The following is a 27,467-nucleotide window of genomic DNA, read 5'->3' on the forward strand; positions in this document are numbered from 1 at the left end:
ATCTGTCTTTGCTGCCTCCTCATGTGACCGGCCTCCCAATTTAGAGCGTAACCAACTCCCAATGACCTGTAATAACACCATTCCCAAATTAGAGCTCTCAATTTGACTTGGCCTCGGTCCCTCCCTCAAAGCAAAATAAAGCATCCGTTTTCTTTTTTTCACATTCATAATACTCTCCTTTTGGAGTTGCCAACTCAAACCCTGTTCCAGTCAGATTGAGCCCTTCCTCTATTTTTTTTTTTTTTTTTTCTGGTTAGCCAAAGAGCCTGATGGAAAAACACCAAGAGCAAAAACAAAAACAAAATCAGATGAAAATTCCAAGTAAGTGACATTCAGCTGGAAAAGCGATGATTCACATGCAAATAAAAATCTCCCTGAATTCACTGTTATATGACGCAAGTCCCTGGCTTCAACATAAAAAGGGCAGAATGAAATCACCCACAATTAAACTCACTGTGGAATACTGGAATTCTCTGGCTAGGCCTCCCCAATTAATGATAAGAAAACCCCCAACTGTAACAGAATGAAGCTAATTGTGCTGGATCCCAGGGCATCCCCACCTCAGCTGACATTCACTGTCGGATATTCCCCAGTCCAGCTTTCTCCACCTTCCCTCAGCCCTGACCTGGACCAACACAGCCTACATGAAGATGGGGCTCCGGTCTCCCAGGGGCAGCCCTCCTTTCTGGGAAGACATCAGGGGATTGTGCTGAGAACCCTGGCCCTCTCACCCCCACTCACCACCCCCAGATGCTAGTGTGCAAGGGAGCTTTCTTAGGAGCTCTGGGGAGCTCTCCGCAAGACGAAACAGAGCCTTTGTCTGAGCTTCACAGCATCATCAGCCTCTGATCTCAAGTCCAGCCAGAGATAGTGCAGCAAGTCACCTCCCCTGACTGATAAATAATTTACCATTTCACTTTCCCTTTTTTTCCAGGGGAAAGTTGGTCAGACACCACTTTCTTCTTCTCCAGATGGTTCCCTTAGGATGCACATGCCATCTGCCTGAGAATCACAGAATTCTGGAGATGGAAGGGCCCTCAGAGATTCTTTGGCCCTTCCTTTACTAGTTGTGGTCCTCCCACCTTTGTTCCTCCCTGATGGTCACCTGGGCTGAGCCTAGGCACGGGGAGCCCACTTCCACCATCAAAGAGAGCTAGAATTATCGAAGCCCTAATCCATCTCTCTGCAACTTCTTTCCATTCAACAAAGGTCAGTTTTTCTGAAACTACAGAGAATAAATCTACAGATACTTGTACGCTCGTGTTCATAGCAGCGTTATTCACAATGACCAAAAGCAACCCCAGAATCCATCAATAGAGAATAGAGGATGGATAAACAAAATGTGGGCCATACATACAATGGAATATCATTCAGCCTCCAAAAGGAAGAAAATTCTGACACATGCTACAACATGAATGAATCTTGAAAACATTATGCTAAGTGTAAGAAGCCCCATACAGTAGACAAATATTGTATGATTCCACTGAGATGAGGTACCTAGAATAGGCAAATTCATAGAGACAGAAAGCAGAATAGTGGTTACCAGGGGTTCAGGGGAGGGAGGAAGGATGCTACTGTTTCAACTGTAAAGAGTTTCTGTTTGGGATGATGAAAAAGTTCTGGAAATGGAGAGTAGTGATGGTAGCACAATATTATAAATATAATTCATGTAATAGAACGGCACATATAACTTTTAAAATGGCACATTTTATGTAATGTCTATTTTATTACAATGAAAAATATACAATAAAAAATCGACTTCCCCTTTCACAAGATAGCCATCCCCCTAGATTTTCTTTTTCAGGCTAAAACTCCCCAGTTCCTTCTAATAAGCTTTTTTTTTGGGCCGCACGGCACGTGGGATCTTAGTTCCCCAACCAGGGATCGAACCTGCATGCCTGCTGTAGAAGTGCAGAGTCTCAGCCACTGGACCGCCGGGAAAGTCCCATCATCTTTAGATAATATGATTTCTAGACCCCATGGCCTCCTGGCCACCATCCTCTTGGTCCAGGGTCCTCAGTGTCTCCCCAGGGTCTCCTTCAGAGGCACCCAGCCTAACCGCCAATCGAAAGGCTCACAGAACAGGCCCAAGGCCTGCCTGTTTTGGCTACCAGGACAGAAAGGTCTAGGTTCAAAACACATGACCTATCCCATCCCACCCACCTTGCGGCTGCTTCCCCAGGCCCAGATCCATTTCCCAGACAGCTGTGGGCAGCTGCGGCTGAGAAGTGAAACCAGCAGAGGCAACTGGCGGAGGGGTGGGAGTGGGGGCAGTATCCCAGCTGAGCACGCTCTGGCCTTTACACAGATCTCCGTCGTTTCTGTGGGTGTCTGGCAGATGGAAACGGGGCAGGCACAGGAGGCATTTCTCTCCAGGCACTCGGGGATGCCCCTTGTCAGCCACCCACCAGAACACACCAGCAGCCTGTGGCCAGCCTCACCGGGGGCTCAGCCACCCCGGCTAGACCAGCCTCGCTGGGCTTGAAGCACTCGCCCCTAACGGACCATCTGGAAAAGGTTTGAAAGTTTGAGGCAGGGAAAGTTCCCTTTTGCATTTTAAAGGATGTTGAAACTGAGCAGCCTGGGTGTTGGTCTGATTCCACAAGTGAGTAATCCATTTCCTGAAAGTAAACTGCTCACCCTTTGGAAGTGGACCAGAGATTTTGGGGTGCCATTTGAAGTGTCACTAGCTGGGTAAATATTTACTGACACAAGCCATGGAGCTTTTCTAGGAATGTCAGTTAATTTACTAAATTAATGACCCTTAAGGTGGCACCCTTAAAAAAAGTTAATTTGTCTTTTATAATGGGTGAGCAGTTTATGCCTGGGACGGGGTATTGGGGGAAGGGTGCTTCTCTGACTGCTTAGAATAACCACATATAAATTAAAACCAGGCCTGACTTTCAAGTCTCTACCTTCTAACTTTTCTCGACTCCTGATTTTCTATTAAAATCTGAGCCAGTGATGGGTTGACTTTGGAAAACTCTGTTTTCTCTGCCAATAATCTGCCTGGAGTTTCAAATGACAGGATTTGAAAAATCCCTTCTCTGTGAGTCTAGTGGCCTCGGGGATTCCCTACAGATCTCCTACATCCCCACTTATTCAAAGACTGTGCGCCTCTGGATATACCTGGAGACATGCCTCCCATGCTCCTGTGTGGAACAATTTAAACTTTAATCAGGTGGCTTGGGAAAGCCTTTTGCGTTGAAGAATAAAAAAGGTGATTTCTTTTTGGCTCAAATGATCACTTAAACAGTCCTCTCAAAGACTCCTGTGCCTCATGTTTCATGAAACAGGCAACCTGCAGGAAGTAATCTAAATTTTCTGATTAAAACTATGCAGACAGAGGAGTGTTTTTGGAGCTCTGCTGCAAGACGAGTGTGTGTGTGGTGGCCTCTGAGGTAGGAATAAAGCAAACTGAGAAGCGATTCTCAGTGGAAGAATCATAGAAGTTTACGAAGCTGATAGAGAAAAGGTCACTCTGGATTCCCGATCTCAGGCTCAGCCCCCCGCCAGCACTCCTCAACCTCTCCCAGAATGTGCCCTTTTAGTAACGAATTTAGGATCCATATGTGACTGTGTTGGGCTCGGGCATCACCGCCGCCACCCTCAGGGGCCTTCCTAGACAGAAATGGGGGTTTCTGTGACCCTGCCTGAACCCTGGCGTGGTCCTGCGCCTCCGACTGTGTTCTACCTCACAACCACTTGTGCCCGGGTTTTAGGCCAACCCTACAGTATCCTAGAATCAGTTGCCATCTACCTGCCATTCCATCCCCATCAGGGGTACCCCGGGAGGGAGATGGCTGTGACTCCGAGAGACGACAGCTCTCCCCCAGTGTTCTGGGGCCTGAGCCTGTAAAGCCCAGAGCATCAGCACATACTTCCATCCATGGAGAACCAGGCAGGGTGCTCGCTTGGGTACACAGCTTCCCCCCGCAGGGCCCACCTTTAACAGCAGTGCACAGCGGCTGGCGACGGAAGAAAACGATATGCTGGCTGCCAAGAACACAGGCTTGGTGATCCAGGTAGCCGGCAGTGCTGAAAACGGGGTTTTTCCTTGTTCATTCGTTTCCTTCCTTTCCAACAGGCCTATGTACTAGGTAGCCTGGCTTAAACAGAAGTCACCGAATGCCTGAAAAATAGGGCTGGCCTATCCTGTGAGTAGAGTGGAAATTTGCTCTTCCTTTTTTCCTTTTATGCTTTAATTTGGCACACATTTATTCTCCATTGCATTATCTTTCGTATTTATCTTTTGAAGAATGCAGCCACAGTCAGAGTACAGATCCGGAACAGAACATCATGGGATGTTGACTGTGTGCTGAGAAACTCCATCTTCAATACTTTTTGGAACGAAAGTAAATGCTTAAAATACAAGTGATGATCAGTAAGCATTAATATCAACAGGGTTACCAGGAGTTGGGAAATGTCAGAGAGATTCACAAGATGAGCCTTCAGTGGGATGTGTGCTGGGATGGCCACTGGATGAGAGCTAGGGGTCCACATACGGTGTGTGTCCCTTGGTTACCATGGGCACCAGCACTCAACAGCCCTCAGGAAACCACCTTATTCTATTTTTCTGTGACTCTCTCCTGTACAGACCTGGCCTGGGAAGTGAAGAGGTCACAGAAGAGAGCAAATGGACTGAAACAGTAGAGACAGGAGGCCGACAGGGAACTGAGCAAGCCCCAGCTACTTCTGCTGCTTTCCGAGTCCTGGGAATAGGTAGAACTTACAGACGTCTCTCCCTATAAACTCACACCTCAAGATTCTCCCATGCATGCGGCAGGCTCCCTACGACCTCAGACATTAAAGCCCATGTTGGGGGATGAGAACAGGGCTCCTTCTTCACCCAGGGATTCCTGAACCACACGCCCCTTTAATGGAATACCCACCTCAGGGGTATTCATAATATTCGCCCCTGCCCTCCCTGTAAGGCCAGTCCTGTGACCAACACTGGATGTCATGATAGCTCTCTTCGAGAGCTCTGCATTTCTTCTTAAAGTGGGGTATTGCATCCGTCATAAATCTTTTTCCATCATCTGGAGCAGTGGTCCATCACAACTTACTTCTACTGCTTGTCGTTGGGGAGATTTCCAATTCCACTTTGTTTAAACATAAGGGAACTGCTGAACTGGTCTCCCTGAATATTTTTCACTTGGGGTTCCATCAAAAAGTGACTAAACTTTTCCAAAATCAGCGGTGCCCCACACACATAATGATCAACATGCACACATAATTACATTTACCTCCTCAACCTCTGGTTATGAATCTCTAACATCTGTGGAGGACTTCCTTTAAAAGTTGGAAAAATCTCTATCTAAACATTATCACATCTAATTTTCAAGACAAGTGTGACTAGGCGGTGAGAAGCTGAGGCTGGTGGAGGTGAAGCAATGCGCCCCAGGCCCTCTGTGCAGGCTTAATCCCCGCTCCCCAGCCCGGCGCTGCTGTCCTCTGGCCTCTCGCTGTGAGGCTAGGCTAAGGCTTGCTGGAAGAAGGTCTGCACCGCTAGGCCTGACCTGTTCACTGTTTTGTTAGTTTTTCTTACGAATGACTCTAAATGTCCTGGACGGACATCAGAAATTTAATAATAGTTTAAGCGCACATCCCAGCACGTCTCCAAAGCAATGAAGAATCAGATTCTAAAAGCAAATAAGACACTGCTTTATTCTCCTTTCTCTGGCTCTGCTGGCGGGGTGTGAGTGAGTTGGGTGTGTCGGGTGAGGGGAAAGAGCCTCCAGAACATACCATTATGATTATCTAACAATAACAACACTCTCACTGGCAGTGTCCACTGAAAAGATTAAGAGCATGAGGTTTCTTTTACTCTACATGGCCACAAGCTTCTGAAGTCAAAAACATAAAGTAAAAATATAAACTGCTTCATTAGGTCTCAGTGATGCTGGGTACTTTGATTGGGTTTTCTTCGAACTTCAACATGATGAACTGAAAATTGTGTTGGAACAGAAGTTTCTGGATCTTGTTTCAACTAAATCACTTTTCAATTTGCCAGAAAAGGATATTTAACAAATGTGGCTAAATTTAAGTAACTTAATTTAGTTAAGTTTCCCTTAAAATAACCCTATCAAAAAGTAATCATACACTAAAAAGGCCTCAATACCCGCATTACAACCCTAAATATCACCTCTGCTCACAGGCCGGGGACAAACACAACCCAAGTCTCTCAGCCACAGACCTCAAAATGACACCACCTTGGTACGATGCAACTCCACGGCAGAAGCATTCAGAAGCGAGTGGTAGTTATTAAGGCCCCATTCTCCACGCATTGCCTTATTAAGTTTTCTTTTCTCAGAAGTAACTATTTTTTGTCAAACTGAAAAGCTGGCAGTTGTATTAAGACTGCTACTCTTTCACTTGCACAGTTCTTATTATACAGCTCCATAAAGCCTAAGAAAAGATTTCTGTCTAAAGAAATACACAGTGATGTCAGACATGCTGGTGAGGTTTCCCACCAAACAACATGGGAATGAGTGATGGTGAAGGGCTGTGGAACCGTACACACACAAGGGAACGTGGCCCAGCGGGACTCTGAACACACACACTGTATCTTCTCTGGACACACACACACCTGTCCCACCATCTCTGCCTCCAAATCCTCCAGGTCACTGTCCCATCCTGTCCTCTCTACCTCAGGTGGCAGACAAGATCCTCTTGTCAAATCCTGAAGGCTATCAAACAGAAAGCAGTACTTCCCCTCACACATTCTGAGAGATGGGTGGATCTGGTAAGGAGAAACAGGTGGAAGAGTTACCGTGTGGAAACCAGCAACACGAAACAGCTTGCTTGAAAGTTGTTTCCCAACTGCACACGGGGTCTCAGGGTCACAGCCTTAGGTATTCAGCCTAGGAATGTAATCTCTTGTGCCTCGGTTTCCTCATAAGGAAAAAAATACCCTTCCATCACCAGCCACTTCCAAAGAATGACATGGCAAACATGATTTGTACATCTAAAGTCAGCATGAAGTGGAATGATAAGGCATTTGCTCTGAAAGTCCTTGTCTAAAGATCTTTACTCCTATGAGCTAAAAGCTTCACTCAGGCTCAGGCCTCAGGGTATACTCTGAAATCCAGCCTTTGCCTAGGACCCTGCATCATCTGTAAAGGGAAGAAAGTTTAAATGTTCTTCGTTGCACATTGGTATTTTTAGCACACTTAGAAAAGATTAGACTGTAATTTTTCATGTAATTCATTTCTCATAATATTAGCACTTGTATTTTAAGAGCATATAGCAGGGACCTATTGTTAGAGAAGACAAGATTAGAATAAAATGGCTGAGTTATCAGGTATATTGCTCATTCTCTTCTGTTGCTGAAAATATCTCCTCAATGTCTACTTTCCAATTAGCAGCGCCCAAATATTCCTGGTCCAATGGACTGTAGACATATAAGAATCACCAAAGGCCAACTTTAAATATTTGACCTTCAGGGTTTCCCTGGTGGCGCAGTGGTTGAGAGTCCACCTGCCAAAGCAGGGGACACGGGTTCGTGCCCCGGTCCGGGAAGATCCCACGCGCCGCGGAGTGGCTGGGCCCGTGAGCCATGGCCGCGGAGCCTGCGCGTCCGGAGCCTGTGCTCCGCAACGGGAGAGGCCACAACAGTGAGAGGCCCGCGTACCGCAAAAAAAAAAAAAAAAAAAAAAAAATTGACCTTCAGTCCCAATCTCCAAGAATGATGGGCACCTGGCTCATCTGTGAGTTTCCACAAAGTCCTACCAGTCTGTCAAACCCAAAATTCAAACCCAAGTCAGTAAAAAATAAGCGTTTGAGTATCTGTCTTCCTTGTTTCCCCCACTTCTTCCTGCTGCCTATTTTTTGTATTTTTAACTACTTTTAAATGTTAAATAGCACAAAGAACGGGGAATGACACTTGAAAAATGTTTGGGGACAAGTTTGGGTCAAGCAGAAGGTAAAATAAAAGGTTGGGATTATCCAGGGTTTCAATCATCCATGCTCTCCCAGTAGACTGTATATTATATATATATATATATATGTGTGTGTGTGTAAATAAATGTGCCACATGCACACACAATTATAGATAGGTAGGGAGACAGAGAGATAGAGGGATAGAGAGAATAAATGAATGATATTTGGCTGCAAGTCATTAGAGACAATTTAAAAAGAATTCAGAGACTAGTATAAACCCCAGGAGACTAATTCAGTAGATAAAAATGCCCTTTCAACCAAATAGTTCAACATATGAGAGAATTTCCTCCTTTCACCAAAGCCAAATATTTTACTGTGCTTTAAAAGACTAATTAAAACAACACTGTGGTATTCAAGCAAGCATGGGTTATGGAGAAGAACCTCCACTTCATGAGCAGACACTGAATCTATGGCAAGAGTTACGCAGTAGGACCAGAGACCTTGCTTTGTTTCATTAATATTCACACATCCACTTGGTAAGAATTGTAGCTTGGAGCTATGATTTCCATTACAAAGCCCCTGAAATGCCAGGAATGAGTCATGGCATTGTGCCTGGGCAGTGCACTGATTTTCTCCATTAACCAGGCGTACATACTGACAATTTCCAGGAGAAAAGCTGAATGAGTCAGTTTCAGGAATAAACCACATCAGAATGCTATGTGCGTGGGGGAGGTAGGGTAAGAAGAATGGCGTTTTTTGGTTATTGTTTTGTTCTCTTTAAATAGAAGCATTCATAAAATGTATTTCTCCAAAGATTGCCCAAAGCATAGATCCATCCAATTACAAGGATTCTAACACCCTGACCCGTTAGTTACCCAAACACTACGCAGTGTGGTAAAACTGCTAGGACCAGTGATAGCTCCTCAAGGACAATTCCACAGCCCCTTTCACACACACTGCACTACCTTTTGACCACTTCCAAACACCTTCTCTTGTCCTGACTTTTTCTTCTTCAGGTGTCTTCCACTAGCCAGCTTTCACAGAGAAATGGGAAGTTGCTAGAAGATAACAAGTTGGATAACAAAGTGGCCAGAATTCAAGCAGGTCATGGGCAGTGTTTCAGCAGGTACACACAGGCCTCTGGCTTCAGTGGGAAGCAAAATGCATAACGCAAGGCTCTAGACCACGGGGACCTCTTCTGCATCCTGGCATGCTCCCTCTTGCCACTCTAGCTAAGGAAATTGGAGTCCAGATATCTTTAGCTGTCCTCTGTCTTAAGAATAGCTTCCTAGGTTTAAGAGGTGAAGATCTAGAACACTGTCATCCTGGCTATCTATTAAGAAAATTTTTATTTGAGCGTATTTTGGGAAGCCCAGCAAGGTAGAAATATTGAAACTGAGAAGAATCACAATAAATGGAGAATTGTGAATACGCCAAAAGCACTTGTAAAGCCAAAATGAGCAGTTAACGAACAAGGGTGATTACGAAGAGCCGGCCTATCTCTTTTCTAATAAGGACCTGCTGCAGTATTCAGGGGCTCCTTTGTCCAGGATTATACTCAGTTGTTCTACATCTTTCCTAGGACTGAGCCACAGGCTTGCTTTCTCTTTTTTTGGATTTGGCCTCCAATGTTTAGGCACGAGTCAGTACACAGATGAATAGATTAGCTGAGCTAATTTAAGGGAGCCCTACCATGGAAGGATTCTTTTTTAGCCCTCTATATTTAGGTTAAGGTTTGTGCCTGAGCAAGACGCTAACTGGAGGGCTGAATTTTCTAAACCGTGCAAGGGAGGAAACGCTTTTATGAGATCTTCCTAATAGACGACTCGCTTGTTCCCTGGGCTCTGATGTCCCCACAGCCACAGAGCCTTAAAACAGGCCAATTAAGGTGACCTCACTGATATTATGGGGTGACTCTAGCCTCGTTTTCATAAATGCAGTGAGCACACACTGTGTTGGGGAATCCTGGCTGGTAAACATCCCTGCCAGACAAAAGCTGATAAAACTGCATTCGATATGACAGCTTGATTGAATTGCTACCAGAAGCAATCACTGTGATTAAATCACAGAGTTCCTAAATCTTACAGTTGGTAACAAACTCAAGACTTTGAAGCTCTTCACTGCTGAAACATGAATTCGCATGTTCTCACCCTGTTGCTTAATCAGACCTAAAGCGTGGCTAAGGAATAAGTTTAAAGTTTGGCCCTCAAGCAAACACTTCAGAAAGATTCCGTGGCTTCCTGGGTATACAGTAAGCTGCTCTCCATGGTAGAGGACGCTGTGCCTTCTTTTAAAATCTCTTCCCATCCCATTGATTTGGGTGTCATTTGGGGCATGGCTACATCGATGCTAAGGGATATACCGCACTGTCACTATGACAATGTGTCAATGGATTTCCTTCTCATTTAAAGGCATCTGCAGAAAGGTAGACTCCATCTGTGTCCTGCTGGCAGAGACTAAACACCTGTATGGTAGAAACCAAGCCAGGATCCACTCAGTGTCAAACGGGCCTTTGGAGAACAGAATCAATTACCCACTGCCTTTTCTTTTGTTTCTCAAGTTTTAAGCAAGCTGCTGTTGCATTCTTACTTGTTTAGAGAATTTATATCCAAAAAGCAACCTAGAAGAGCAGCAAAACTCCTGCCCTTCTCTCCCTAAACATGGACTAGATTGACTTGGCAGCATCTTTGCTGCCACTGAATATATTAACTTCTTAAACGAGGCAAACCTCTTTCCAGGTTCTTCTCACTCTTTCTGCAGGGACATAAGCTTCCTTTGCATAACCTCTTCTTCCCATTGAAAAGAATGCTTTAACATTTTGGCATTTCTTTTTGGATGCAAGTGGAATGCTAAAATGGATTTAGGTCCCAGTGGGGAGAAGTGAATGAATTTTTCACACACCTCCCCTCCTTAACTGCATGTGCCCTAAGCATGTCTTTTTAAGACTCAGAGAGCAGGTTGCCTGCTCACATAGCATCGGAGCCTTCAGAACGCAGGGAAGAGTGGTCCCCGGAGTTAAGGTCTGAAAAAGAAAGCAATCCAGATCCATGGGCTGAGGTTTGAAGTTTAACAGTAATGGCTGTGACTGTTTACACAGACAGAAGACAGTTATTTAAGGGTGAAATTTGATCTACCTTTAGCCCAGCCAAAATGATGATCCGAGAGAAGCGTTACTCTATTTCTTCTTAGACTCAGCTGCTGAAGGGCCCGCACAGTGGCAGGGCTGCCAGGCGAGAGGCCGCTGCTTCTTCCCAAGGGCCACAGAGCCACCCACCCTCACCCCAGGGTCCAGGGCCCCACTGTAGAGCTTCCCCCAGTGATGCCTGGGCACCCTCACAGCAGGTGGGGATTCAATGGACTTCCCAAATGTTCCTTCTAAGAGGGCTATGAGGGTTAATGAAACCAGTCCAAACTTCAAGTGCTAAAAGCAACAGGCAGCCTGCTTTGCTGACACCATCACAAAACCCACAGTCAAGAACAAGACAGCCATTATTTCTTCACGGATCCTGAGGGAGCGTCTATTGCCTGTATTGTTTTCTAACTTTGGAAGCACTAAATAAGGATAACTTTTGGTTCAAGGTAGGAGACTGAATGTTTCTATGACCTCACTCTTTCTTACATAATACATTAATCAGGACCTTTAGGCCTAAGTTTGAAAGAGCCAAATTCTGCCTCTGGACATGTGTCACTCCCACTGAAGTTGATGTGACTTGGCCGTCAGACAGCTGGGGGCAAACTTCACTCTTCATCAAGGATGTGATGGATAAGCAGTGGTTTCCAAGAACAGAATACAATGCTCTGAAAAAGAGCCACCAGAGGAGGATGGAAAAGATGCCTTTAAAGCTCACATCAGCAAACACTCCCCACCATTCCTGAATGTGCATGTCTGCCTTCCTAGCTTGCAAGGGAACCTTTGAGCAATGGCCCCAGGCACCTCCCTGGAGATCATTCTAGATCTCAGGTGCACCACAGCTGCAGGCACAATGCAGCCTGGGCCAGAAGATCTCTCTTCCAACAGTTAATACAGTGATATTTCACTCTCAGTCACTTTGTGGGAAGATGCATAGCAGGTTTCAGAGCCACAGATGACTTTATAGTTGCACTTTATCATTTCATTGTTCCCACTTTACAGACAGACTTTTATGGAAATTGATCTTGATTTGGTACATATACAGATTTATCATGCTTTACCTTGTTCCAAAAAGAATTTTAAATGACTTACATGTGGTCTTAGGAACTGCTCCCACATCCCCATAACACTTAAAAAACAATACAGTCGGCCCCATTATCCACAGGTTGGAATCTGCAGTTCCGGGACCCGAGGACACAGAGGGCTAACTGTATTATCCTCTTGTAACTTGGACGATTCCTTAAAAATTGAATGTAGCCTTTACACAGCTAAAGTTGAAAGCAAATCAAACCTAAGGCATTCCAACCCTCCAATTTTTCACTTAAAAACAAATCGCAAGATGACAGGCATCCTCTCAGGGGCTCTGTGACTTTCTGCAGCCCTTTCTGAAGTCCTACTGACTCAGCTATGAGTGCGGAGAGGACGGGGCAGAGCGTGACAGATTCCATGCCCGCACACAGCGAAACACCACAGATGACTGAAAACAAAGTACCCTGTGATTGGTTTTGATCATTCCCACCTCCCCGCCACCCTAGCAAAGAGAGTAAAGATGGCTGTGTGCATCCCGAGGCTTAAAAGAAATAAAACAACAACGAAACAGCTGACTATACGCTAAAGAAAAAAAATCTGTAATCCGAAAAGGAAGCAATAGTTGGGGGCAACGTGTAATGTTTCCTGCCCTCACCCCCCTCCCCAACCCTGCCATGCCTCTGCACCTCCCACCTCTTCGTCCCTGACTTTTAACTTCCTGCTAGGGCTCTGCTGCACATCTTCCCTGAGGTGTCAATTCAGGCCTGATAATCCAAGCTTCGATTTCACGGCCACTGGCATCTGGTTCATCGCCAGGTTCACTGGAACTGAGATGTGGAGACTTACCCTCAGACAGGTTCAGATTCTGGCTTTCACGCACACTGAATTCTGGAAGACTGAGTACATTTCACATTTTCGGTAAAGTCCAAGGTTCCTGGCCTGACACTCAAGAGCCCCCATGGTCTCATCCCAAGCTGCCTTCCCCCTCTCTCACCTTCCCCAAGCCCGTGCCTCAGTGTGGACTCTGCCTTGGCTCATGCAACCCTCCATGTGGAAGAACACCACCCACCTTCCCTTGAAGGGTAAATCCACAGCTGTCCTTTGGCAAATTCATTTAACAAACACTAACAGGGGACTCACTGTGTGCCAGGCGCTGTGCTAAGCACTTTACCTATCTCACTTAATCCCTGCCACAACCCTGAGAGGTAGGTACCATCGTTATCCCCATTTTAAAGATGAGGAAGCAGAAGCACAGAGATGTGACCTAGCCAAGCACTCAAGGAGCCGCAACCACGTAGCAAAATGCCAAGGTTCAAACCTGGTGATCCAACTCCAGAATCTGCGTTCTTAACGATGATGCTAGGCTGCCTCTTTCATAAAACCTCCATGTCCCAACTCCAGCTAAAATTTCTCTCTCCTCCTAAATGCCATAGCCCTTTAGTGCTATCTCTCTTACGGTCCTACCATTTTCTTCCTAACTTTCAAGATGTTTATGGGCGTTTCCTCTTTCCTGGTAGCAGGTAAGCTCCTTGAGGACAGAATCCATGTCTGATTCAACGTTGGCCCCTACAGTTCGCCCCCAAACCCTGCACATGCTCCGTGGGTGCCTGTCAACATTGGCGTGTTTGTAGGTAGAAGAGAGCAGACAAGGAGGGAAGAAGGGACCCACTCGGCTAAGGGATCCCCTGCTAGAGTGAGGAAACACCTCATTCTTTGTTTTCATCCCTATGTGGCTGTGATTTTTATGTTTACTTTGGTTGTTCTTTTTTTCCTTTTTGGCCGCACCGCGCAGCACGTGGGATTTTAGTTCCCTGACCAGGAATCGAACTCGCGCCCCCTGCATTGGAAGTGTGGAGTCTTAACCACTGGACCACCAGGGAAGTCCCTACTTTGGTTGTTTTTGGAGCAACTTCAGCTGCTGCAGTAGGGAAGGCAGGTAGTTTTGAAGACTAAAGCTGTGCGCTATGTGCACGCGAGGCATCAGCAGTCAAGTTCTCCTTTGTTCTTCCCAAACGCACGAGCTGCTTATAGAGGCAGCGGTAATGACAGTGATGGCAAGATCAGCAATAACAACAACAAAAACTCCTATCAATTATCGTACACCCGTGCTAGGAACTTGCTATCCAGTGCTTGCAATCCTTTCAATAACCCTGCATCTAGGCCTTATCATCCTTATTTTACAGATGGGAACCGAGATTCAGAAAGGCTCACTCTTTTGGCCAAGGTTACAAGCTGGTAAACCATAGAGTACAGAGTCATAAACCCAGCTCTGCTTCCCTCAGGGTTGATCTGGGCTCCTGCAGGAGCTAAGAAGAGCAAGTCACCTGGCCTGTTCATTCCCTGCTTCCTGGACTCTCTCTGTGTTTTAGTCTTTTAGGTGAAAAGCTACCCTCACACATGCGCAGTTCTTGCAAGAAACCGGATGAACAGTAACCTACCTTCACATTGCTCAGAGAGCCCTTAATTATTAGGAACAGACAGGATCAGAGTCACGAAAATGTACCATGACATCTACAAGAGGGGGGTGCAGGTGGGGACGGGGGGCAAGGGATGGGACCAGACAGATTTGTTTGGAGTCAAAGAGGCAGAGAGAGAACTAAATGTTTTGTTCAGAAGAAAGAATAAATCATTTTTCATTAATCTATAAAGTTGTCTTAGTTGGGCCACAACAAACACTCAATGCGTTCAGAACTTCACCACAAAATCATGTTACTGGTCTGGGGCATAAACAACAATTTTTCCTCATATAGGAAGAGCAGTGCTTTTCATCTCACAGGGGCGGGGCAGGAGGGAATCCCTCAAAATACAGCACACACTTAAACATGGTTCTGCTCTGATTCATCACATCTGCAATAGTATTCAATTCACTTTAGGATTCTTGGTGCAAAATGTTCTTTAAACGCTTGCGAAATCAGCTTTCCAATCTCCTAAGTGATAGGCTACTTCCCCTAATGTGCTCTTAAGCTTATGACAAGTTTAAGTTAGACTTTTCTGTGTGTGAGAAAAAAGTGGTGCTATCACAAGCAGAAATACTAACAGCTACTGGGGGTCGAGTTAAAAACCAACCACGTTGCAGCTCAGTATCAAAAAAAACCAAACAAGCCAATCCAAAAATGGGCAGAAGACCTAAATAGACATTTCTCCAAAGAAGATATACAGATTGCCAACAACACATGAAAGGATGTTCAACATCACTAATCATTAGAGAAATCCAAATCAAAACCACAATGAGGGGCTTCCCTGGTGGCGCAGTGGTTGAGAGTCCGCCTGCCGATGCAGGGGACACGGGTTCGTGCCCCGGTCCGGGAAGATCCCATATGCCGCGGAGCGGCTGGGCCTGTGAGCCATGGCCGGTGAGCCTGCGCATCCAGAGCCTGTGCTCCGCAACGGGAGAGGCCACAACACTGAGAGGCCACGTACCGCAAAAAAAGAAAAAAAAAAAACTACAATGAGGTATCACCTCACACCAGTCAGAATGACCATCATCAAAAAAACCTACAAACAATAAATGCTGGAGAGGGTGTGGAGAAAGGGAACCCTCTTGCACTGCTGGTGGGAATGTAAATTTATACAACCACTGTGGAGAACAGTATGAAGGTTCCTTAAGAAACTAAAAATAGAACTACCATATGACCCAGCAATCCCACTACTGGGCATATACCGTAAGAAAACCATAATTCAAAGAGAGTCATGTACCACAATGTTCATTGCAGCTCTATTTACAGTAGCCAGGACATGGAAGCAACCTAAGTGTCCATCAACAGATGAATGGATAAAGAAGATGTGGCACATAGATACAATGGAATATTACTCAGCCATAAACAGAAACAAAATTGAGTTATTTGTAGTGAGGTGGATGGACCTAGAGTCTGTCATACAGAGTGAAGTAAGTCAGAAAGAGAAAAACAAATACCGTATGCTAGCACATATATATGCAATCTAAAGAAAAAAAAATGGTTCTGACGAACTTAGGGGCAGGACAGGAATAAAGATGCAGATGTAGAGAATGGACTTGAGGACACAGGGAGGGGGAAGGGTAAGCTGGGACGAAGTGAGAGAGTGGCATGGACATATATACACTACCAAATGTAAAATAGATAGCTAGTGGGAAGCAGCCGCATAGCACAGGGAGATCAGCTCTGCGCTTTGTGACCACCTAGAGGGGTGAGATAGGGAGAGTGGGAGGGAGAAGCAAGAGGGAGGGGATATGGGGATATAAGCGTATGTATAGCTGATTCACTTTGTTATACAGCAGAAACTAACACCCCATTGTAAAGCAATTATACTCCAATAAAGATGTTAAAAAAAAAACCAACCACATTAACAGTGGGCTTAAATAAAAGAGTCAAGGTCGCTTCTAACGATAAAAGCCCCCATTAAATATTCTTCATCTGCTTGTTTCGCTGAATTTGACATATAAGCTACCCATTTCTAGTCGTGGTAATTTCAAGTCTATGACTTTTTCTTTAAGAAAGCATTCCACGGAAAGCACACGTTCTAGAGCAGCGGTCCCCAACCTTTTTGGCAGCGGGGACCAGTTTCAGGGAAGACAATTTTTCCACGGACTGGAGGGGTGGGAGATGGTTCAGGCTGTAATGCGAGCGATGGGGAGCAGCCCAGGACCCAGGGGTTGGGGACCCCTGTTTAGAAGGAGCCTCAGAGGAGAAAGTGGCAACCTTCCCCTCTCTAAGGGACTCTGAGTTGGGGGCATGTAGACTCCTTAACAGACCCTGGACTAAATCTCCTATAATGAAGAGACTATAAGGAAGAAGATGTGGAGTTGTGTTTGGGGAGTTTCACAGTAATTACCTTGCAACAGGGATCCAGGCAGCAGCTACAGACTCAGCAGCCTGGCCACTGCCCTGGTTTGTAAGTGGTGCCTCTTTTCAGTTTAAATTAAAGGAAGATGAAACACAGCAGCCTAATCTAAATTTCCTCTGCTCAGTCATCTTGGACACTGAATTGAGCTCCCTGCTTCTTTCTGTATCCTTCCCTGTCTGTCAGTCCTCCCTGACCCTACAGGGGAACACGGTAGGGGAGGCGCACAGACTCGGGGGCCAGACTCCCTGGGTTCAGGTCCTGATAAGTGTCACTCACCAGCTCTGTGACCTTGGGCAAGTTACTTACCTCTCTTGCCTGTAAAATGGGGCTGATGATAACAGTACCTATTTCATTGGGATGTTATAGGGAGTAAACTAGAAAGGGGATTAAATTAAAATAAAATACCTGTATATGTATAACTGATTCACTTTGCTGTGTACCTGAAACTAACACAACATTGTAAATCAACTATAACTATACTCCAATAAAAATTTTAGAAAAGAAAACAAAAGAGGGCTTCCCTGGTGGCGCAGTGGTTTAGAGTCCGCCTGCCAATGCAGGGGACGCGGGTTCGTGACCCGGTCCGGGAAGATCCCACGTGCCGCAGAGCGGCTGGGCCCGTGAGCCATGGCCGCTAGGCCTGCGCGTCCGGAGCCTGTGCTCCACAACGGGAGAGGCCACAACAGTGAGAGGCCCACGTACCGCAAAAAAAAAAAAAAACAAAAAAAAGAAAACAAAAGAAACTTAAATAAATAAAATTAAAATAGAAGTGCACGTCAGTGTTAGCTATTATTATTTTTTTCTTCCTATCTTCTTTCATTTGCTTTCTTTCAACAAATAGTTACTGACTATCCCCTAGATACAAGCCTCTACGCTGGACGCTACATGAACTTTAAATATAGACAGGATAAAGTCTGTGCCCTGCAAGGAAGGACAGAAGGTAAAAAGTTATCACAGGAAAAAAATCACCGGTCTGGGATTTGGGGAAACTGAACTCCAGCCCTAACACTGCCAGTAACTTCTTTATGGCTTTCTCGCCTGTGGACAAGATCCTTCTAGGGATCTTGACCAGAGAAAGGAATAGTACGCAGCCAGGCCTCATGTCATCTACCACATCATCTGAGTGATACACAGCCAGTACCACAAAAACTCAGAAGGAAGAGAAACGGTTTCTTGTCCACCCAGTCACAGAAGGCAGCACAGGCTGCCAATCCGTGCTCGGCCCTGAAGGATGGGGCGGAAGTAGGGAGATGGAGATGAGGGCAGGCTGTTTCCGGTGGAGGAAGGCGCACGTGCAGGCGCACAGGAGTATTTAGGAACTAGGAAAGAGGATATTTCGGCTGTTGCTGAGAACTGGTTTGGGGAAAGCAGGAGCGAAGACACGCGAGGTCAGCTTTTGAAGGGCTGGTGCGTGAAAAAACAAGTGGCAGTTTTTGAAGAGCATGGTACGGTATGGGGAGATCCATCTGCTGGTGGCCACAGGAGGGAGCCGGGTGGAGAGAGAACAGCTGGAGGACAACTGCACCAAGAAGGCACAAGGACACAGGGTGAGGGGTGTCTGCAGCCTCGGGAGAGAGGGGGCCCCCATGGAGCAGCTGTCAGGTCCGGGGGGCTCTCTTAACCTCTCTTATCCACAGTTCTCTCATGTTAACAAAATGATAACGCAGTGAAGTGTAAGCACAGTGCCTACACGTGGTAAGGACTCAGTAAACGTTACCTAGAAAATAAAGTGATGGATGTGAGAAAAACTGTCAGTGCAGAATTACTATTCACCTGGAAGTCACAGTTATTGGTGAAACAAATAGCAGGTGACAGCAAGAAAGAGGGGGACCATGGAGACATCCTCCAAGTCACCAGCACAGTGGGCTGGGAGAAGGTGACCAAGAGAGCAGGTCATCCAGCAGAATGTCAGGATGTGGAGGCGTGGCATGCACCTTTCCTTGACTCTTCAATCAGAATGACCTGGGGTAGCAATACTGCAGTTGCCATGGAGACTAGGGAGAGGATAAAAGCCAATGCCCTTGCTGGCCCTGGAGCCCTGATCTCCACACATGGTCCCTGAGGAAGAGACGAGGGGTTCTACCCTCATCTCTCAGCACAAAGCCACTAATGATGCCAGTCACAGATATCACTGCATCCCATAAGAAGACAGTAAGCATTATTGTTTCCATGTTCAAGGTGAGGAAATTGGGCTGAGGTCACTTGGTGAGCTGGTAACAGCTGAACCCAGAGCCTGGACTTTATCTTGGACTTGAAAGCCTGTTCCCCTCCCAGCTGTTTCTCAGGCTGTTTTTACCCCATTCAGCCTTCACAAACAGATCTAAAACCATACTGCAAAATACAAGAGCATGAAATTGGAAATAAAATAGGTGCTTCTACATCTATTTAAAATCCCATTTATTTTTAATAACTACTGAGGTTAAGCTTTGCGTGATAGGTGAGAAGTTGGTTTAAATCTTGATTTATCTCTTGGTTGACTAGTAAAATATTGTCATTCTGCTCAAGTGAGGAGAAGGCCCATCGAAAATGTCACACTTATTTAGCTTTGCTTAAAACTAAGTGTACACCTCTGGGGCACTTTCTTCCAGGGTCTTAAGCACCTGTGATTTGCCAGCTTTTAGTCTGCTGGTATATTCCATTCCTCCACCATGTGGGGGCACATATGGGTCTGCAGGCCTATGGCAACCAAAAGGCTAGTGCTCACTCTGTCAATCACACAGAAGTTCTCATCTTAAGTGGGAATCATTTGTCCTTCTAGTTAAGTGCCTTTGACAATATACGCTATTTATAAATCAGAGGCATCTGGCTCTGAATGGAGGCTAATTACAACCACAGGAAAAATAATAAATACAAATGGGTTAGCAGGAGAGTCTCCAGTATGAGCAAAAACAATTACGTCAATTAGGCCTACCTTAACACGGAAGTTAATGAGAATATCAGGCCATCGATCAAGGACCTCACAAAGACATTTTTTAATTAAATCCACAAAGCATGGCTGTCCCTAGTACTTCCCATATGTCCCTCCTTCCATTGATCTTGAGGGTCCCCTCTTGACCTCAGTGGCCCAGAACAACACTTCTGGGGTTTTCCCACAATCATCTGCTGCTTCTTATGCCTTATGCCACAGTTGGGGTAACCTCTAACTCTCTGTCTTGCTTAGTTACGGGGGACCTCGAGTCTCTCACCAGACTTAATCTAAGAGCCCAAAAGTCTCTCTTTTACTAGGTTTCACCTGAACAACAGTGGAAGCAATTTGTCTCTTAAACTCACTCCCTGAGCTTTAGGGTCCACACCCTGCCCAGTTGTGTCTTCTTATTGCGAGGAAAGAAAATCCACTATTACTCGAAGTAAGGAAAACAAGATTCCAGGTTGAGACAGCCCCTTTCTTCCAAAAGCCTGAAATGTCAGGTGAGGAGTTCTTTCAATCTGTTTAGAGTTTAGTCAGCACATTTTCGTTATTCTGGACACAGAAAATCCTCAGAAACCAGTGCCCACTATGTAGGGTCAGAGAGATGGACATGGACGATGATCAAACAGGAATTACTGAGGATTGAGGAAATCCAACCAATTTCACCTGGAGATCTCTGTGGCCATCCATCTTTTCCACCATCTGCTCCAAATTTGGACCTATGCCCTGAGAAGCAAAAGAAAACTCCATCCATCTTAAAAGTCCACTCAGGTGAAATGCCATTAAATTGCATTATTGTCCAGAACTGCAGAGAGAAACATTTCTTTTCTAGTTTATCTGGCAGCCATCAGTTGTTCCTCATTACCTTGAGAGAAGCATCTGGTTTATGCTCTAGAATAAAATACCTCACAATCTATCAAAATCAAACCCCTAAGAGCTAATACTGAAAGGAAGGACGGCCTCTTACTTGTTGGAAGTGTGTGGATTCATGCTTTCCCATGAAGTTCATATTCTGGCGTACTTATCTTTGGGAGCCACATTCCCTGGGTGAACAGGAACCCAATCGTCATACCCGTTTTATGATTTTAAGCATTCCACATTAGCATAAATTAAAGCACATTCATATGGCTTCTATTGTTCAAGACGACAACCACCTCACTGTAAAATATTATTCTTCCTGAGGTTCTCAGATACCTCTGTTAACATGTCCGGAATCCACAGGCATTCTCACATTTTTCCTGCAGTTGTTTGCGCTCTGATACAGAGTCTAGACACAGCACAGAAATAGAGGGAGGTCTTTTCCACAATGTTTTTAGACCAAAGAGGATAAAAAATGACTTAAAACACACTGGATTTTAGGACACTTCAAATAAGATTTCTTTCGCTATATCCTGATCTCACTTCATGAGAAATAGGTATATTCCTAAACCATCTAACGTAAGCCACATTGTAATAAATCAAAGCTCATTATTTAAAGGAATTCCCTCTTCTTCTCTCTCTCTCTCTCTCTGCTGAGTTCACATAAATAAACATATATTCAAACCGTTTTAAGCCAAAGATCCTATCTTTCTTGGAACAAGTGCTTTGAAATATATTGTCGTTCAACTCCAAATGGTTTCTCCCCTATTTATTTCAGAGTTCTTTGACCTCAACTACATTTGCGTAGGGAGAGAGAAGTAGAAGGAAGAACAGGAGGTGGTAGAGAGGGGAGAGAGGAAGAAGGGGAGAGAGGATGGGAGGCAGAAAGTGAGTGAGCTCCAGAGAGCTTGCGCAAAGGGTTCAGCCTACAGTTTCCCTCAATTAGCATGTGTCCTTGGATGAGGGTGCTAAAGGAGGTGTGTCTGCTCTCTCCTCAGCCTGGCTCAGCTCTCTTGTAAATCACATAGTGTAAGCATCTTGATATGCTCAGTAGACATGTATATTTTACACAACATGCCGCAACTAAAAAAGAAACTCTCTAATCCAACACATATAGTAGCTTGGATTGGGTTGACAATCTAAAAAAAAAAAACTGGTTAAAGCATGGAATCATAAAAATGATACTCTTGTTATATATATCAACTGACATTTATTCATAGATATTTAAATATATGAGCGTACACTCATTCACAAATTTGGTACAGGAGCAATGCCTTGTCTTTGATGATGGGTCCAACTGTCTGGAATTCCCAATTGTCTTTCCTGTATAAACCAGAGATCTACTATGATTTTCAGGTTTAGTTTCTTAAAGAAGAAAACAACCCCCAAACGACTGAAAAGCCATCTGACTGGGGAAGCTGCCTAGATTTCTATAAATTTTCCCCTAATCTTTTAGAATTATCTTGTTTACACTTAATTTGGCTACAGTTTTTGGTTTTTTTTTTAAATCAAATTCATCATTGACAAGTCTGTTCAAGACAACAGTATAGTTTTCATAGAAACACCTCTCCTTTTCACACTCATATATATCTGTTTACATAATTTTTAGCTACATGTCCTCAATGGAAAAAGTACAACTGGCATAAACAGGTTTGGCAACAAGCAACTCTCAACTGGCTTCCAACTGAACTGACTGGAGGAGGAGGAGGGCCCACAAGAGAGCAGCTGACTACCCCAGCATGCCACAGACATCTGGCACTTGTCAGAGGGAAAAGAGCACAGCTTGATGGCCGAGTGGATCCAATGGGCTTCTCTGTACCTCATCAGAGGCTCAACCAAAGAAACAGCTAATGATCTATTCCAATAACGGATGGGGGAAATGACCAAGTTGGACCTAGGGAGGAACTGTAGGTCGGTCTCTAACTTGATGCCTTCCTAAGACTTTGAAGGATAATTTGGGCTTAATTTTTTTTTTTTTTTTTGCCATTTGGAAGATGTATTTTTTTTTTTTTTGGTTTGCTTAATTTTTATCTTACAGACTATTGGATAAGCCTCCTCATAAGATGCAGTGAGTAACACTGCTGTAAACAGGACAGAAAGAAAAAGTAGCTGTGCTTTTGGCTAAACAGAAAGAAAAATGAAAAGACAGGATATATATTATATAAGTATATAAATATATAAGTCTATACTATACAGGTATGTATATACTTTTAAATATATAGTATATTATATGTAAAAGTACATATACTATGTATTTTAAAGTATATGTATACTATATACTTTCTATAATATATACTATATACTTAAAAGTAACTATTGTATTTATATAAAAGTATATATGCTATATATTTTAAATACATATAATCTATTATATAAAATATATACACTTTAAAATATCTAGTATGTTATATATAAAAGTATATATGTTATATATTTTAAAGTATATATACCTGTCTATATATAATATACTGCCTTTTAGTTATATACGTGTATATGTTATATATATATAAGTGCATATACAGATGTCTATGGCATACACATTATGTGCGTGTGTGTATACTTATCTGATGGTGCTTTATGAGGTGTGGAGGTTCACACTGTATCTTAAGATCCTTTGACTGAAAACTTGAATCCCTAAAATTCCAGCTGGATTGAAAAATCGACTTAGTTGCCTTGGTTCAGTACTTCAGATCTCAGTCTATCATTTTACTCATCATTGCTACTATACAGGGTTTGGATAAAAATATTCTGGATGAAAGTATCTGAGGCTGAATCCAGTCTCAGTGTTGAGGAGTGAAAGCCCTTAATCGTCCATCCTGGCTAATTCCACTTTGCAATACTTGCAGCTGTGAGGGATGGTATATTTAAAGGGGTTTTATTTAGCTCTGGAGTTTTATTTATTTATGATTTATTATTTACATCCTGCCTACTTCCATGAAGGATTTGAGGCAGCGTGGCTCTTCAGTTAAGCCCGTCCTAAATCAGTTCAGTCACTTCTCTGTCATACTGCTACGTCCAACTTCAATGAGTAGTTTTCCCAGTGTGATCAATTAACTCGGACCCCTGTGGTCCGGGCCTTCCACTGAGCAACAAAGGCGGTACATTTGCAGAGTCTGTGACCTTTGGTTTGCTGCCCAGTGCAGGAAGCCGCCCCAGCAGCACAGGAAATCCTGGACGAACTTCCCAGGGCATCCCCTTTGGTGGCCAAACCTCTCTGGGGGATGCATGGAGTGTGGAGACCCACAGGGTTGTCAGCAGCTCCACATCCTGTGTGGAGGGAGCAGAAAAGTGGTTTCAGGATCCTCCCTGCTGAGAATGTAGGGTATCAGTAAGTGTCCCAACCAGTAGGGGTCTCCACCGATATGTTCTATGATCACACACCCTTCTGTGTGAAGCAAGAGAATGGGTAAAGCCTTGACCCTGGCTCCACTCTGTCACGTCTCTGACTAAATGGTATAAATGCTTACACAAAAATTTTTAAATAGCCATGATAAAAATGGATACCGCCAGGGAAGGTGGCAGGTCTCTTGTGAACTGTGAGACAGTTCTCAACCATGACATGTCTCAAATGCATCTCCATAGGCTGTGGAGATACTGATCCCCTCAGCCCTCGAGCAGTCAGGGACGGCCCAGGGTAGCTGGGTGACCCCAGCGTGCTGAACAAATGTTAGCACTTTCTCACATGCCTGGGCACATAAGGGACTGAGAACCAGCCACAGCCATGTGGAACTGCAATCCTAAACATCTCTCTTTTGTACAGAGCCAGAGATAAGATGGATGCTACATTCCCAAGTGTCATTAATACTTCCTTGCCTGATGCCTCACCTATGATATCAGGCCTTCACAAGCACCCTGTGAGCAAGGCATCCCCAATTTACAGGTATGCAAACTGAGCCTCAGAAAAGCCAACCAACTTGCCCAGAGCCATCGTTTTCAAAGCATCAGACTGGCCCAGTTCTGCTCATTCTCTACTTCCTGCACAGTGTGTAGGACATGCCCAGCCACGAGTTGCACCTCATTCCCCAATCTGACCTCTCTTCTAACGAATAATCTTAAAAGATTATTCGTTAAGATTAATCTTAACGAATAAAATTAAGAGTGGGAATCAAAAATGAAAAGTAAGGACATTATGCTGGGAAGAGTTCCTTGGAGGAAGCCTGTGAAGATGGACTGACCCTCATTTGGAGACTGAGTGGACACCACAGTGGGAGCATCACAAATGGCGGAGAGGGCAGGCAATACTGGGTGAGGAGGAGATTCTTCTTGTTGGGCAGGCTGTGATAGGGCCATGGCAACCCAGAGCAGGATGTCATACAAGCTTTTGGAAATGTGGGTCTGAGGCTTGGGATACGGGGTATCTAAAGATGGGACTTGGCAGTCATTTGCTCAGAGAAGAAAGGCTGAAACTTTGGGGCTGGCTAAGGCCTGGCAGGAGAATATAGCCCAGATCCAGACCATGTGGGGTGTCGCTGAGCCTCTGTGAGAGGTCTGGGAGCTCTGCAGCTCCAGGTTAAAATTTCTAATCAATTAGAAAACAGATAGTTACACCTTCCCTTTAAGCACCTTTCACATCTATTTCGTGGGATTCAATGTAAGAAAATTCTTGACCTCAAGATCCTAGAATCTAAAGCTGAGCTGGGCTGTTAAGGGTATCTTTACCCCGCAGAGCCTCAGCTCCTGGGATGAACGGAACAGTCTTCAGACTATCCACGTCTACCAAATTGTAAAATAGAACCCAAAGAGGACATTCGCATGCCCAAGGCATAGATGGGAAAAAGGCTGGCTCTTCATTGCCTGATTTCAAGTCTTCATATGAAGTTTCTTGACATTGTCACTTACTGCACATGGCTGACTTGGCCTACAGGTGCAGCTGGCCCCTAGGAAGGAGCTGGTGGTCATTTTACATGGCTGCACCACTGCAGAGGATGGACAGGTGCCCATGCCTTAGTAGAGAACCCAGCACAACTTTGACAGCAAGATTGCAACACTCTCTACAAAATATCTTGACCACAAAACTAGAAATAGTACTTCCAGCTGACCTCAACTCTCCCCCTCTGAAAACCTAGCATCTGACTTCTCAACTGGCAATGAACAAGCAAGACCAACAACCCAATCACATTGCTAATTCTAGCTGCCTTGGAAAATAAGGAAGCGGTCAGGGAGGAAATCTGTGCTTACAGGGATGGGAACACAACAGAGTAGTGAGGAAAAGTATCTATGTGAACTGATAGTGTTACTTACAGAAGGAAAGTTTTACAAACTTATGGTTACCAAAGGGGAAAGGGGTGGGGGACGGATAAATTAGCAGGTTGGGATTAACGTATATACACTACTGTATATAAAATAGATAATCATGGGCTTCCCTGGTGGTGCAGTGGTTGAGAGTCCGCCTGCCGATGCAGGGGACATGGGTTCGTGCCCCTGTCTGGGAGGATCCCACGTGCCGCGGAGCGGCTGGGCCCGTGAGCCATGGCCGCTGAGCCTGCGCATCCGGAGCCTGTGCTCCGCAACGGGAGAGGCCACAACAGTGAGAGGCCCGCGTACCGCAAAAAAAAAAAAAAAGATAACCATCAAGGACCTACTGTATAGCACAGGGAACTATACTCAATATTTTGTAATAACCTATAAGGGAAAAGAATCTGAAAAAGAATATATACAACTGAATCACTGTGCTGTACACCCAAAACTAACACAACATTGTGAATCAACTATACTTCAAACAAAAAAAAAAGAGAGAAGGATTAGCTGATTATCAGTTTTAGTTTCTCATTACGCCACAGATAGGTGGTAAGTGGATTAGTTTGCTTCAGTGGCCAATGTACCTGAAATATTTTATAGTAAAATATTTTAATGGCTAAAACTTGTAATTTATCACTGTAAGTTTAGTGAGGAAATTGAAAAATGATCACACTACAGGTGCTAAACACATCTATAGATTAGATGGAATGCATGCATTCCTATAAAAGGCATGCTGAATACCAGTCAATCTGGCACTGACTCCCCCTGGAAAATAGTTGTTAAGTTTCTCCAGAGGATGGAGAAATGGAATATAATCAGGTTATTTGTCACCTTGCCCTGTGGGCTTAGCAAAATATGAGGAAGCACATGGAAAGCTAGTCACAGAATCAGCTTTACAATTATTTTTGCTACTTATTTTAAAGCACATCTACACAAGTGTCTCAGCATCACTCGCTATCTTAGCAGACAGGTTCATGCCCATCTGGTATGTCAAGAGCTACCACCTCCAGATAAGGCAAGTTCAAACTCAAGGGGGAAAGTCCGGGAAACAGTGATCTATGGAAGAGACCCAGACAGGAGTCCACCGCACTGAGAACAGAAGCCTCTCCAAAAGTGCACGCTGGGAAGAGAAGACTTGACAGCTTCAGATCAGAGTATCTCTCCATGTCAGCGGGGAACAGTACACAGTGGAAAACAATCTAGACAGCGTGACACGATATGAACATCTACTGAAATGGTGAAGGGTAAAAACCGAAACCAAAGGTTGCCAGAGAGTGGAATTCTACAGTAAGGAAAGTTAAAGGGTAAGAATCTAACCAATTCTGCCCATCTAATTTGTATTCATTTTTCCATGTCCACTAGCTTCCTCAATAATATTCATTATAATAATAATACATACGTATTGATCATTTATTATACGCCAAACAGTCCTAAACACTTCCCGTGTATCAACTCCTCTCCTCATCAAAGCAAACCTATGAGGCAAATTCTATTAATAACTCCATTTTACAGATGACAACACTGAAGCAGAGAGGTCAAATAAATTACCCAATGTCACACACCTAGTAAGAGGTAAAGCCTGGATTTCCAGACATTTTGGCT

The 27,467-nt window shown here is 44.5% G+C and overlaps 1 protein-coding gene across 12 annotated transcripts in view; it reads right to left on the bottom strand.

The window, feature by feature from the left end:
- SAMD4A (sterile alpha motif domain containing 4A) overlaps positions 1-27,467 on the bottom strand; it is a 235,424-nt gene that overhangs the window by 102,294 nt on the left and 105,663 nt on the right. Inside the window, exon 2 of one of the 12 annotated variants that reach the window (XM_067735201.1) lies at positions 20,737-20,812. The exons of 10 other annotated variants lie outside the window; for them this stretch is intronic. Coding sequence is in view for 1 of the 2 variants with exons in the window: in XM_067735181.1 (XP_067591282.1) it covers positions 20,436-20,562 (127 nt within the window). In the remaining variant the exon portion in view is untranslated. Of the gene's footprint in view, positions 1-20,435; positions 20,650-20,736; positions 20,813-27,467 lie in introns of those variants that run through there. One more of the 12 variants, XM_067735181.1, reaches the window with a different exon arrangement.

This window comes from Pseudorca crassidens, chromosome 1 (genome assembly GCF_039906515.1).
Source record: "Pseudorca crassidens isolate mPseCra1 chromosome 1, mPseCra1.hap1, whole genome shotgun sequence".
Lineage (NCBI taxonomy): Eukaryota > Metazoa > Chordata > Mammalia > Artiodactyla > Delphinidae > Pseudorca > Pseudorca crassidens.